The following is a 14,842-nucleotide window of genomic DNA, read 5'->3' as shown; positions in this document are numbered from 1 at the left end:
AGATTGCATTAGCCTGAAAATACAGAACGCGAAATTGCATACCCCAGCCAAGAAGGTAATACCACATCAAGTGTTGTTTCTCAGCAAAAACAGCCACTACAATGAGAGTATGCAGGTAAATGCCTTCACACAGCATCCAAAAGTAGTTGCAACCCATTAGGTACAGGTAGATGAACTGTGACACTTTGCAACTAACCTGCAGAAAAAAGCAGAGTACAATATAAATTTTCAAGTTGCAAAAATCTCAGAGCTTTATTTGCAAAATGGGAAAAAAATACTGCTTGAGTCAAATGTTAATGTTTATTCTGTTTTTCACTACAATTACATATACATATATTTTTAATAGAATTTTCACAGAATTACAATTCCATACTTTATGGTGACAAAAAATTTGGTAACTGAGTCTGTATTTTTATTATCAAAAATGAGGACCTCGAGATCCTCAAGCATGATAGCAGAAAGCTGTAATGATATTTTCCCTTATTGCAAACATTGACACATTTGACCATTCCAAACAATAAGGAATACTTAAATTATCTGATGGTAACTGCACAAGAAAATGTGCTTCAGTGAGGGTAATCCCCTCTCGGTTTTACCAATCACAACATATAACTACTCCAGAGAATGATTTATGTTTTTAAAATGCTTCCAATACTTCCAATTTTAACCTAGTCATAACTGCACTTCGGGGAGTGCAGTTGAGAATTTGCATAGTAGGTTCTGGAAGGAAGCTCTTTTGTTGGCATATATTTGTATTTAGCTTCATTCAAAAGATATTCTTCAACTGATATAACATTGTGAAGACTAAAATGTGAGGTTGTGGAAAAGGAGCAATAGTTTGGACACTATTTGGATTTTTTTTTCTCCTTCTGAAATTGCTGTGTGTCTGATTGATCTATTTCTGGCACTTAGCTGCTAATAATCATCATCATCAAATGAGTTAGGTAGCAAAACATGGCAAAACAATATTGATTTTTGCTTTATTTTAAGCTATCTCAAGCCTGTTTTCCAGCAATTCGATGAGCTTTTATAGGAGAAAGAGAATTTATCTTTTTACTTGATTCAGCTTCTGGAGTTTTGCCCTAACTTTCACAGAATTTAAATTTATCGTCCAGGTTCTAAATAAAAATAAAGCCATAGTTAGGGATTTATTTGTTTATGTGTTTCATTTTCAGGCTCTTCCGTTGCTATAACTCCTAGCCTTTTGGGAGAGGCTACTGATTCACACTTACCCCAGTATTATCTGGAAATGAGAGAGAGAAAAACCAGACCCAAATGGACAGCTTTTTTATTTTGCTTTTTACTTTTGGAATATAAGGGTCAGCTTTGTCTCCCTTCACAAAAAAATAAATTCTTCTCATTTCAACTGAAGATGGCAAAGTTAAAGCCACAGGAAATTAGCTGACATCCAAAATATACTCCAAAGCTTTTTTTACTGCCCTTCCTTGGTGAATTCTACTGTCATAACCTCACTGACATCATCTAGAATAGGCTACTTTCTTGCAGTTGTTTCAGTGCAAAAGTGATTTGTACAAATTCAGAAGAGCGCTGTCTCTTAGAGTGTTTTTACTATTTCAAAACCTCAAATGTGAAATGCCCAAATCATTGTTAGACATCTGTTGTAATATGTAACACGGATACATCGTTACTGAACATTTTAACCTTGCTATATACAACATTTCATCAAGTATTCACATCTCATTTATCTCTTCTGCGTTGCTGAAGTTTTTCACATACAAATCAACAAGGCTGCCAAATATACTTTCACTTACTGGATTAGTTGCAACTAACTCCTGATTGTTGGCAACTGCAGTCAGTGAAATTATTGTTACAACAGAGTTGCAAACAAAAGAGAAAAACAGATTTTTATGCAGGGTAATCCTTTGGCAACTCAAGCTCCTAGAAAAGAGAAACAAGAACAAATGAATACACGGGGGGACAACTGTGTGTACTTGGGGACAACTGTGAAATTTTGAAATACTAGAGCTCTTTATTTTATTAAGTCTTACATCAACCCTTTCTTCAGCTCCAGTCCAAATGTAATAGAATGATGTGAAAGGTAACATCTTCCCTTAAATGCCAACAGGAGGCAAAGCAAGTACATTCAGTTCCAAGATTTTTACAATGAAGGACATACTTTGTAGTAGCTATCTAAAAAAGATTTGAATAGCGATAATATAACATGTTTCAGAACATTTATACTTTTTTTTTGATAGTACCTGAAGAATTTCACAATTAACTACCATACCTGAGCTTGAATAAGCTGTCTTACCCTATGTTTCCATTTACCCAAACCTGTTAAGATTTTTGAGGATAATTCTCCTTTACTCACATTCTTGTAATTATTCTTCCTTAATCCTATAGCTAGAGAAATACCCAAATAAGTAAAATAACTCAAATCTTACCTCGACTTCTATATATAACTAAGTTATAAACAGTATATAGAATACAATTACAAAAAGGAATATATAACTGCATTTAATTGTGTTAATTTTCAAGGTTTGTTTTTAATCTTGCAATAAAATTAAAGAGAAAAACCTCTTTGGAAGAACTTTCTTTTTTTTAAACAGACGTTCAATAATATTAAATAATACTCAAAGTTGAACATAGTCACAGCAAATTTCTGTTTATCTGCTATTCTAGAGAACGCTGGTCTAACTTAGTGCCATTCCAAGAGGCAGGAGTGCTTCTCATTCAAGTTTTTCCAAAGAAATTCAGCTTTACAGACAAACACAAAAGAAGATAGAAAGCCTATATGGATATATAAACAATTCAGATCATTGGCATATTAAGGCTTAATGCTCAAAATTTCCAAAAGAGCAAGTAACATCCATTTTGTTACAAAAGCAGATGATCAGTTTAAAAATCTGGGTAAAAAAAGATCCTTTTAGGTTTAAGATAAGGGGTGAGCAGCACATACGAGCAACCTGACTCGATCAGAGGCATACAGCACGTCAGTGCCGGCAGTCAGGAACAGAGCCCGGTTCTGCAGGGTGAGCATTGCTCAGAGAAACCTCTCACACAGGCAAAAAGAAGTGATACAGACTGTGGTACTGTCGTCACTCAGGAAACACTCTTTGGTTACTTTGGAGAAAGCATCTACTGAAGCCTCTGCTGTAAAGAGTCTGTGCTTTATAACCGCACCTACCTGCCTGCATTTAATAGCCAGCAATATGTAGGTGCAGTTGATTGACAAAATGAAATGACTAACTGGAGGAGGAAAATCTATCACTTACACATGCAACTGCTCTTCACTGTTAGAGAAATCAGAAATACATTGACAAGGTCAGTAAGGGACAAGTCTAAACTGTCATGCGGGAAAAAAAATTATCAAGTTTTCTAACCTTTTCAAATAGCATGCCTGGAGAAAAGATCAAGTATGGACAGACATTGGTGATTAATTTTTAATTTGGGAGATCAGGAGGGAGAACTTTATATTTTAACAGAGAAATGCAGATATTGAATAGCCACAAAAGCTGGAGAAGTATATTGAAAGCTGTTGAGAACATGACAGATGAAACAAGAAATAAAATGACCCCACAGAACAAAAGGGACAGTCAAAAAAGACTGGCCATAGAGGAGACTGCACTTGTTGGTTGCATTCTTTGCAACTATCACAAGAAGAGCATATGAAGCACCCCACAAATACATGAGTAAGGTAACAGGTTCAGCTACGCACAGTGCAATACCATGAATCAGGCAGAGTTTCTGCAAGTCAAGCCTTGGAGCTGTGAGATGTTCTAAGCCTCATGTCACTAAATATGCAGGAAAGGAAACCACTCTCGAAACCAGTGCTGCCATGCAGCCCAAGGAACTACCCTACATGAATCTCTGTTTGCCAAGTGTTATTTGCCTCAAGAAAATAGAAACAAAAAAGTGTCCAAAATACAAAACACAGGTTTGGATATGAATTAAGTGATAAAGTGTATTCCATTAGGCTTTTTTAATTTTTTTTTTGTCTTTTGTTTTAATGCCCCGAAAACATAAAGCTTTGATTATTATAATATGCAGGTTTTTACATTCTTTGAAAATGTATTTTTATATGGGGTTTTTTTCCTATATGGTTTATATCTGAAACGAGAGGCAACACTAGATTCCAGCTAAGGGCTTTGTGTAAACAAGTCCTGAAGAACTCTGTAATTCTGCCTGCTTATTGTTAAGATTCAATGCACAAGGCAAGGAAAAGCACGTACAGCTAATGGGGCCATCTCTCAGGGTCATCCAGCAGCTGTTCCTGTTGAATATTCAAACACACCCATCCACACCCACCTCCACCCATGCATAAAAGGATTGAAAGGATCACCGGACAAGAAACAAGAAAGTAAGACTGATGACATTTAAAAAAGAAGGCTGTTTTTGGTAATAAAAGGATTTTTTCCTAAGCCTCCCCACCCTCCCTCTTCTGTTACCCTTCCTATGCTCTTTTTTCTGACTATTTTTCTTCATGACATAATATCCGTTAACTTTATTCTCATAATTACGATCTAAGAACATTTGAATGACCTACCCCTGGATTAAACCATGTGCAGTAAAATAAAAACAGACCTCCTGCTAAATTACCTATATCCCTTCCTATTTTGACTCCTGTATGTCTTGGGCATTAGGGAAAAATTAATTTCTCCAATATTTCTCCAAAAGAAAAAAGGTAACATTTTTAAAAGCCTCCAGATATGTTTGAGATCTAATTTTTAAGGTATTAAAATACTACAAAATTCAACCAGTGAGATCCACATATACACCTAAGGGGAATTATCCATTCAGCTGAAATGAACTTAAAGTGACTTAGGAACCTCCGACCTCTGTCAATCTATATCATTCAGTTGTTTGCCCACTCTTTAAGTGTAGTGTTGCTATCCTCTGTGAGTGCTCTCAAGTGATTTGACATGATGCTTGATCAACAACAACTCCTTTATTTCAGGTGGGGTTTTTTGTTCATTTGGGTTGGGTTTTGTTTGGGTTGGAGGGGGCTTCTTTCAAATTATAGCTCCCCTTTCTCTGAATTCACTGGTTTTTTTAAGTTTTCTCTTGGCTTATTTTTCTTTCTTTATGAAAACCATACAACTATTTTAACAGAAGATTTATAATAAACACATGTATGATCTAGAGTATATAACAGAACGAGAAAGCAGAGCCACTGCAGGAAGTTATGTGTCACAGGTGAATTTTGAGAGAGGAAAAATCGGAGTTCCAAGTTTATAGCCCATTTTATGCCATTAAACTAAGAATTCCAATCCACTTCAGGAACACAAGTCACAAACTGGACAAGTATTTCTAATGAGACCATTTTCTGAAGAAAAAACATAATTTCAAACAAAAACATAAAATGCACAAAAACATTTTAATCTCAAAAAAAATTTCATTCTAAACCCAAATAGTTGATATTTGAAAAGCTGAAGATATTCAGAAAAAACCCTGTCATTTTTCCTATGGAGAAAAGTACCACCGTTCTAGTCATACCTAAAGATATTCTAATGGTCAGCAATCCAGCAAATGTCATCTGGAAACCATCAATCGACTAACAGAATAAATTTTTTGGAAACACGACAAATTCAAAGGCACCCCCACACAATAGTAAAAAAAAAAAAAAAGTCCACCTGTTAAAGCTATGAATACTTATACAAGTTTCAGCCGATACATAATACATCCTGGTATTAATCTAGATCCTTAAATAACCTTCTGGTACTAAAAATACTTTAGAGGAACTGTATATCCCAAGAGAACAACTTGTAGAGGACTTTCTTTAGCTTCCTTTAAATTCTGTAATTTCCTCTTATATCCCCAACATAACCACAGTCTAGAAAACGTGGTTTGTGGCTCTGGATTAATTCCATGTGGTTCTCTAAGGAGAGATGATCCTTCTACCAGAGGGATAAAAAAAAATCCCTGGACGGTTAGACAAACATGACATAGTTCTAATGGTAGCAAAGCAGATCACCTGCTTTTGCACTAAGTGCCACAAGGCAAGATGAAATTGGCTTGGTTTTCATATCATAATACAGAAAAATCATGCTTTACTGTCTTTGAACTTTTAAAGTCATATTGTATTCCAAATCTTCTTGTTTTCTCCTGAGAAGCCGATGTCAAAGCATTTTTCCTGTCGCATTAGATATTTAGTCTGTTAAACTTTTTGTGACGTTTATAGCAACAGTATAGCCCTTTTTTATGCAAAATCAAGCTTCTTAAAAGGACTCAGAGCCATTTCACATGTTGATTTTGTGTACGAAAAGTGAATTTGGAAATGGTAAGCATTGTTTTTACAGGTCATAGGCAAATAAACTGATTAAAAAACACAAATGCTTTGGTTTGTCCTCATGAAAAGAGGTCAGAAAAAGCTGAAAGATCGTCTTGAATATTGGATTTCATAAAGAGAGGCTACAAAGTTTAAACACTCTGGTTTGTTGGGGATTTGTGGAAAAGTTGTCCCAGAACCTGGGGAAATAATGCATATCTAAATTGGAAACATTACATTCAGCCAGATGTGACTAAAAAGGATAATTTTTTTATCAGGTATCTGCTACCCCTACCTAATCAAAGTGTAGAGCATGAGAAAAGCAAAATCTGAGCTAGCCCCACAGTTGCTGGTGTATGTGCTATTCATATTTAAATGTTAGGAAAAAATAAAAAATGGGGTGAGACAGTAGGGTATAGTGGTAAGAAATAGCTGAGACCGTAGAGCAGATCTGTATTATCCAGTGAAAAACATTGCAGAGATGATTAAACTAGTGCCAGTTAACAAGGAAAGCCTACACTGTGCCATGCAGCATTTGGCAGAGATAACAACTCGTCTCTCTCAGCTCTGCTCATGTGGCAACACCCCTGTTTTCACCTTTCTACTAAGTCTCATCAACTTCTTAAAAGAAGAAAAAAAAAAGTCTTTCATGGGAAAGAAAAGTAAGTTCATAAAATGTGAAGTAATAAGAAGACCAATTTTAAAAGACCTGTGCAATGTATGGCAGTGCTCAAACTTTCTTTCAGGAAGGTTATATAATAACTGTTAGTCAGTGAACATGACATAACTGTCATAGACATAATATAGTGCATAAAAAACCAGGATTATTTTTATTATTCATATTTTGTGGCTACCTACTTTGGAATGTTACTGTACCTGTCATATGTCATCAGTATTTTGGTTTCCATTTGCTCTTTAGTTTGGTTGATACTTGGTATATCCACACTGTAACTTATTATTAAAAAAAACCAAACACAAACCCAAAACAAACAATTTTTTTTCTCATGTTCCCATTTCTTATTTTCGATATATTCTACAGTTTTTTGCTTGCAGATTTGGGATTTTACATTTTGGAGAAAAGAAACCTAAAATTTTATTACAATATAATGTTCAATGCGAAACCAATATACTGACTTTCTTCACCTTGTTGCTCCATCTAATTTCATTGGGATGGCTGGTGTTTCAAAGTATTGAAAGTAAGATTGTTGCAACCACTGATATCTGGTAAAGAATTTTAAATATACTTACTTAAAATAAAAGAATATGCCAAGAGAAATCAGAAGTGATGCAATTGAAAGACCATGTCCGATGATGGCCAAGTAATACAAATTCAGAGCAGTCTGCAATACAAGAACAAAACCAAGCACCTGTGATGCATACAGAACTATTGTTGATAAAACACATACTGATACATCTCTTCTGCCTATAAAATGACTATAATAGGATTAAGAAAATAAAACCATTACGGATTATAACGAGTCAAGTCTAGAATCCTGCAAATCAACATCTTACTAAAATCTCTTTCTGTAGGACACACAACAGATTCATTGAAATCATCACTAGAACTTACCTCTTATCAATTTAAACATTAGGTTTCTAATATATACTGCTCTGGTTTTTTTGAGTATTTACATAAATCTGGCTATTTATGCTACTGCACTGGGTGCATTCCTGTCTGAGGCTTGATTCATCTATTAACACAACTCTGAAGAAAGACATGTATTTCCTACATGAATTTATGTATTTTTTCTTCATAGAAGTTTTTTTCTTATCATTTAAAGATAATTCCTTCAAAGCAAGCTGTGATTATGATATTGGAAATTCAGTTTTCATTCAGCATTTAAGGAAGGGCATGAAAAAAAATTAACAATGACTCAAAAATAGTGAAAACTAAACAGTCTTGTTAAATAAGCGTATGGCCAAATTATAGAATTATGAAAAGCTGGGTAGATACAAAAGGTAAAAATAAGGAACTAGTAAATTAGTATTTGGAATATATACAAAATGTTATCATTAATTCTTTGAATTAATAAATATATTAAATTCCAGTAGTAACAAACCCCTGCTTTCAAGTCATGGAATCTGCCTCAAAAATTTCTCTTGTTACATTAAATGTAAGATTATTATTTTGCACATAAGGAAATGAAAATCTTAAGGTTGAACCTTATACTATCACAATAAAGCATAACTATCTGGTTTCTATAGGAAGAATTAGAGCATACATACAAATGCTAATGTACTCCAAACTGTATGTATCCTCTGATGTTATTATTTAAGATAGACTAACTACAGCTGTCTACATATATTGACTTTTGAAATAATATAAAAAGATTCCAGGTAAAGCTTTAAGAAGGCTGTAAGATGAGACAAGAGTACCCCTTTGTACATGCTAGCATTTTTCAAATTATCATTATTTTTAAAAATGAGATAACTTTAAAAAAAAAAAAAGGAAAAAACACAATGCAATAGCTTTAAGTGAAACTTTCATAAAAATTTGGAAGTGAGGAAAAACAAGGGTTACCCTTGGAACACTAAAGCTTGGCTTTTAATGTCAGCCTTTCTTTGACAGGTCCATATCCCACATCGTTACCTCATTCAGGGACCAGTTTAGGCAAAGGTGCATGTTAAAGATTTAGAAGATTTCTGCACGATTTAGAACTGGCACGAAACAGTGGTACAGCAGGGACTGCTGATGAGGGCAACAACAACAAGAATTGAACAATGGACAACAGTCACATTTATTGTGCATTATCTAACCTGCCTTCTGAGCGAAGTGAAAAGATAATGTTGTGTAATATAACAACATATAGAACTGTAGCAAGCAGTAAGGCCTTCTTCGGAGCTATTATTCCATTTAAACAATAGCTTCTGATGCATGACAGAGTTGAAATACGCTGGCAAAACAGCAGGGAAACTAGCTCATTGTTTATAAAGAGGGACCTGCATGCATCTGCTCCAGTCTGAATAATAGTCTCTCAGTTTCCAGCCAAATATTAGCAAGTATCAATGAATTATAGCATCTCTGCTAGTAGAATTAAACTACCATTAGCATATTCAATGTCTCATGATTTGAGAAAAAGCAATACAAACGTGCCTTATTATCATTTATTACCAGTTTTTCTCAATATGGTTTCTAGGTAAATACCCTAAAGCACTCTTCACAGCAATGACGCAGGCAGGATGTCTACTAGATGTCAGTATTCTTGACACAATCTGCTGTTACTGAGCTCTTTTCCATAAGGTCCGAATTAATTTACAGTCTATCCTGACCTGCATTTTATATTCCTATTTCTTGGGCATTTACAGTTTCAATTTACTGCATGACTGTTTCATAAACATAAAGAATATTAGTGGACATACAGTTGGGGGGGCAAAATATGCAATTTTGCCCATTATAACCTCACATATCACGGAGTATCTCAGAAACAGGGCATTTGGAGGTTTACCAGATTTTTTTTTTTTTTTTAATTTTTATATTTCTAAATCTGTCAATGGATGGGCATCTTCAAGTTAAACTGAAGTCTACAAAAATACCACACGGGTATGCGTGTACATAGAGTCTACCTTTGATATATAGAAAACAAGTCTCTCACAGCATTTTGCTGCCTAGCCTGAGATAATTTTGCAAAATTTCACTTCAATAAACTCGAAGTACAAGTTTTCCATTCATGTGAGCAGCTTATATCTCAGAAACTGAAAAAATGCCACTTGGGAGCCAGGACACAAGACACAGACTCAGGAAAAGGATCACAAGGAAAAATAAATCCTATCTAACACTTCTCATAATTTACTTTCCTTTGGCCACCAAAGATCGTGTGGTGTCAACTCAACCACAGCTTGCCCACACTCCTGTAAAAATGAAAAGATTAGCTCTGCTTTGCACACTGGGGAAAAAAAACAAACCCAAATCATCCAAACTCTACTTAAAACTGCTTTGAAGATGTATTAATCCCAAGTAAAACTTTGGTTGTGTACCTGCTGAAAAACTGCCGCTATGAGTTAATTGGATAAACCCATGCACTCAGCATGTCTTCCAGAGATGTGCAAACCTCCTGCAGTTCTGCTGAACTTGGACCCTACTTCAAAATTGCAGAGGAAAACGTAAAGTTCTGCTCTTATAAGGCATACACTTTGCTTACCAGTAGATGACTGTGGATGACCTAGACAAGTACTAGTACCTACACATTTAAAATACCCATAAACAAAAATATGATCATATTTTTCAAGCAGTTGAAATCAACTGTAAAAGACAGAGCAGGTGAGTTGGGTTTTTTTGAGTCTGTTTTGCACAATTCATCCTTTTTATTCAACTTCATTCAACTATTCAATTATTTCTTCTTTTTGCATTTTGATATTGCATCAACTGTGCTGCCATTCGAGTTTTGAAACGTGAAATTTTTTCAGATCAGTTTCTTGACACTGGTAACATGTATTCATTCCTTTCCTACCTTCACTTTTTCATGCGTATAGATATTACACTGGGTATAGTTTGTCCATGTCCTGTTGCTTTCTGGGTGTCTAAACCAATTCCCACTTGGATCACAGATCTTCGTAACTTTTTCTACAGTCAAAGCAGATGGAAAGAAAAGAAAAACAAAAGAAAAACACAACAGTCAGCACTGAAGTTCTACTTCCTGATACCCAGTATCTAATGAAGAAAGATTGGCAAACAAATGACAGCTTTATTAATATCACTAGAGAGACATTGCTTGTTACTATGAATTCTGAGAAACTAGAGACCATTGCTTTTGCTTGGCAAGGGCAACTGATGATGTGTTTTTCTTAAGAAAACAAATAGATTTCCCTCCTCCAAGTAAGTACCAAAATATATCAAGCTAACTTAGAGAACTACCAGATGAAATGACAAGAATATTTAAATGGCTTTTTTAACATCCAAGATCTAAACTGAAGTCTGAAATCCTAACACTGTAAATTAGGATTGGACAGGCAGGAAAACATCAGCAGAGAAACTGCTCAAGAACCAAACTGGAAAATTTCTGGGACCACATAATGATTTCTATCATCAAATAGAAAGAGGCATGAAAGGACCCTGGGAAATACCAAATGCAACAGAAAGAGACAAGAGTGGAAGTCTATGACATTTTCCACATGCTCACAGAGGCAAAAGTTTAGCTTACAGAAACAGGAAAAGATTCACTTGTGGGAGAAACTCTTGTTGACTTCAACCGCTAAATTGAAGTAAAATAATAAGTCATATTTCTGCTAGTCTGTCAGAGAGAAAAGCTCATCTCTAAGAGGAAAAAACTGTGATCCAACTTCAATTTCGATTTCCTAATCTACAGAATCCCTCAAGGACATATTTCAGAAAAGAGAATAAGTAACTTGTCACTTTTCTATGTGATAAAGGGAAAATGCAAATAATGGGTTTGGAGTTACTGAAACTATGGAGCATTAGTGATTTGAGTGGGGCAAACAGGAGGCATCAAGCACACAAATCACCATCTTATTAAGAAATACGTTGATGTAGAAGCCCATGCGCACTTACCTGATGGGTTGAAATCCTGAAAGTAGTCAGGACAACGCTGTACTGACACAGTTCCGGCAGCAACATCACTCCAGCACAACCAGCCATCCCATGTCCTGTTACAGTAAGGACCTGCAAACAAGTAAAGACCTGATAATAAAATAACAACCCTTCTGTCATAGTAGTCTTTCAAAAGAAAGATGTAAGACTGCATAAGGTAAGTCTCTCACTCGCAGCAATGAGATAAAAAGAAAATAGAAACATAAGATTTAGCAGTAGTTAATTAAAACTCCACTTAATAGAAATAGCTCCTTATACGTACATTTCTTCGAACACATTTTAAAATCCATCATCATTCACCTTGAAATGGTCTACATCTACAATTTACAAACGTCAGGTCTAGAGCACAGTATGCAAAAAAACTTAAATCAATTCAGACCAAACAATGCACATTAACAAAGAGTCTTAAGCTTGTAAAGACCATTTTACTGAATTTATTTACATTGTGCATGTATACCAAGCCTGTACATATGTTTACCAGTTCATTGAAAACACAGTGATACCCTAGAAGCCATCAGAAAGCCTGGCTGGGAGGCAGACACAGCTTCTCTGCAGAGCTGAGCCTGCAGTCATCGTGGACAGACACTTCTCTAAGTGCTCCAGGGACAGGGAATCCACAGTGTCCCTCAAGAGCCAGTTTCAATGCCTCATTGCACTCACACAGATTTTAACATCTAACATAAACCTCCCTTGAGAATGAGCTGGGGTTTTATAAACAAATCCTTTCCCAAAAGGCATGCAGCATGACTGACCCTCTCTACAAATTTGAAGATGTTTTAAGTATCTTTCTTCAGACTTCTTTTTAAGACTTAATAATGCCCCCCATCTCAAAGGCTGCATTTTTCAAACATCATGTAATTCCTCCTCTTCTCATCTGAAGATTTTCCAATTTGTCCAGATCCTTCTGAAGCTGTGATGCCCCAGGCTGGACATAAGCTTACACTGTCTTACTCCCATCCATTTCTGACCTCCAGACATTCAGTTCCTCCAAAGAATGATTTCAGAAGAGAAAAAAACTCATTGCAAAAGAATGCAATTACCTCTTCTTGCCTCAAAAGCCATTCAATGTTTCCCGAAGTTACAAAGTCAGAAAAAGTGAACACAGCGACAGGTAGAGCTACTGAGGTTAGCTCTGTATAAATTATCAGAAAAAGCATTAATGACACTAACACAACCCTCAGAGCAGGGAAATTACGTGTACAAAGATACTTTCAATTTTTAACAGCAGATGTGACCAGGGAGACAGGTATTATAAGAGCACAAAATGAAATAAAGTGGTAAGATTAAGCAGTCATAATTTTTAAATCTGGGTAACTATTTAAATTAACATTTTCTTATCTCATCGGAAATAAAAACTTTATTTTATATTAAGAAGTGGTGCTATGGGGAGGTAATACAACATATTACTTTATCTTCATGAATCCCAAAGCGGTGTTTCTAAAAAACTGTACCAATACAGTTACAGCATGAAAAATGATTGCTACCAAGACAAGAAATTAATATAACTAAGGGATCCTGAATTGCATCTGTTGACCATTTGCCTTTGTAAAACCTTACAAGAAAATAATCTCTACCTTCTTTCCTATGAATAGGATCTTGCATAATTTTCTGGTAGCATTCATACTGTGCTGTCATAATTTTATTCCGTGTAACACTCAGCTGAGTGAAGTCCTCCGTCATATTCTGATGCCCTTCAGATGGTATAGCAGTGGCAAAAAACTAAGAGGAAAAAGATATTTTTTTTAGCAAGTCACGTACAAACTACAATATAAGCTTCTCAAACATCAATCTTTTAAAATATTATATTTTAAATATTATTTTACTGAAGGAAAATTATCTTCAAATCTTATTACTGACAATATGATTTTGTGTTTGTCTGGTTAATTTAGCAATTCTTCTTACTACTGAATCTTGACAAATATCTCTCGAATGAGCATGGAGGAGCAACAATCTGCAAGATTTGTAAATAATAATGGAAAAATGCATAGAAAGCACTAAGTCAGAAGCATATAAACAGCTTTGGCAAAATCCAGTGAAATATATTGAAGTTAATTAGTCTAAAACGCATTTGAATCAGGCCCAAAATGATCCTTTATGAAAAGAGACATTACATATATAGTATGCACTGAAGCTTTTGGCTTTGTTTACAGCTATTTGGTTTCTCTATAGTCTTGTGAACCATAAAGTCAACCCTCAGAATACAAAAAGGTATTCAAAAGACATGACATCCACTTTTATAGTTATTAAAAACAATAATAAAAAAACAACCTTAAGAAAGTGGATCTTGATCAAAACCTGAACCTTTGAAGTGCATTTTTAAAAGAAGTTAAATATTTTATGGGAAGCTACTGAACTTTATGAAAAACCAAAGCTGCAGATTGAAATACTGTACCACTGTCATATACAAGGGGTGAAATTAAAAGTTCAAAGGATGTCCTCTGAATCTGAGTTAGATGACTTCTCCACTCTTCCTGGGGTCTGCATAGGACTGCTTAAATGTCACTTGTCAACTGTTACTGTGAAGTTCTCTCCTAGCAAAGGATATGCTGGGTTCGGTAGAGTTAAAAACTATTTCTGTTTCTTTACCAGAGGAATTAAAAGGAGAACAGAAGGTAGATAAAGATCCTGCTGTGCAGTAACTACATTGGAACGCAAGATTAGTTGGTTTTGTATTTCCATATTAATAATTTCTACAGTATTCTGTACACACTTGTTATAACTGGAAGTGATTTTAAAAAATTTGTAAGACTCACCATAGTAACCGATAAGAACGACAGCAAAAATGTGATCCAGTTTTTTGTCATTTTTATAACCGGTGCAGTGAATTTTATATTGTAGTTGAATGAACTCAAGCTGCAATGGAAACAAAGTAGGAAGAAATTTAGTAATTAATTAAAACCAAAACTGATGAAAGACTTCATATTTTCTTTCTGTATTAAAACAAACCAATGGAGGTCCTCTCAATTTTTATTCACGCATAGTGACGCCACGCGATATCCATGGAGATGTACAATACGATGTGAAAAAACCACACTCGATTCACCAGCAGTGAATTCCAGCAGCAGGGT

The 14,842-nt window shown here is 35.2% G+C and overlaps 1 protein-coding gene across 1 annotated transcript in view; it reads right to left on the bottom strand.

Moving 5' to 3' along the window:
* CALCRL (calcitonin receptor like receptor) overlaps positions 1 to 14,621 on the bottom strand; it is a 30,011-nt gene extending 15,390 nt beyond the window's left edge. Inside the window, exons 1-7 of the mRNA XM_009813773.2 lie at positions 14,528 to 14,621; positions 13,349 to 13,493; positions 11,736 to 11,846; positions 10,678 to 10,790; positions 7,478 to 7,569; positions 1,773 to 1,899; positions 43 to 196 (exon numbers count right to left, since the gene is read on the bottom strand). Coding sequence (XP_009812075.1) covers positions 43 to 196; positions 1,773 to 1,899; positions 7,478 to 7,569; positions 10,678 to 10,790; positions 11,736 to 11,846; positions 13,349 to 13,493; positions 14,528 to 14,578 — 793 coding nt within the window. The 5' untranslated portion in view covers positions 14,579 to 14,621. The remainder of the gene's footprint in view (positions 1 to 42; positions 197 to 1,772; positions 1,900 to 7,477; positions 7,570 to 10,677; positions 10,791 to 11,735; positions 11,847 to 13,348; positions 13,494 to 14,527) is intronic.
* Between the last annotated feature and the right edge of the window lie 221 nt (positions 14,622 to 14,842).

The sequence above is a fragment of the Gavia stellata genome, chromosome 8 (assembly GCF_030936135.1).
Source record: "Gavia stellata isolate bGavSte3 chromosome 8, bGavSte3.hap2, whole genome shotgun sequence".
Taxonomy (NCBI): Eukaryota; Metazoa; Chordata; class Aves; order Gaviiformes; family Gaviidae; genus Gavia; species Gavia stellata.
The sequence above is the reverse complement of the archived record's forward strand: the minus strand, read 5'-3'. Positions and strand labels throughout refer to the sequence as shown.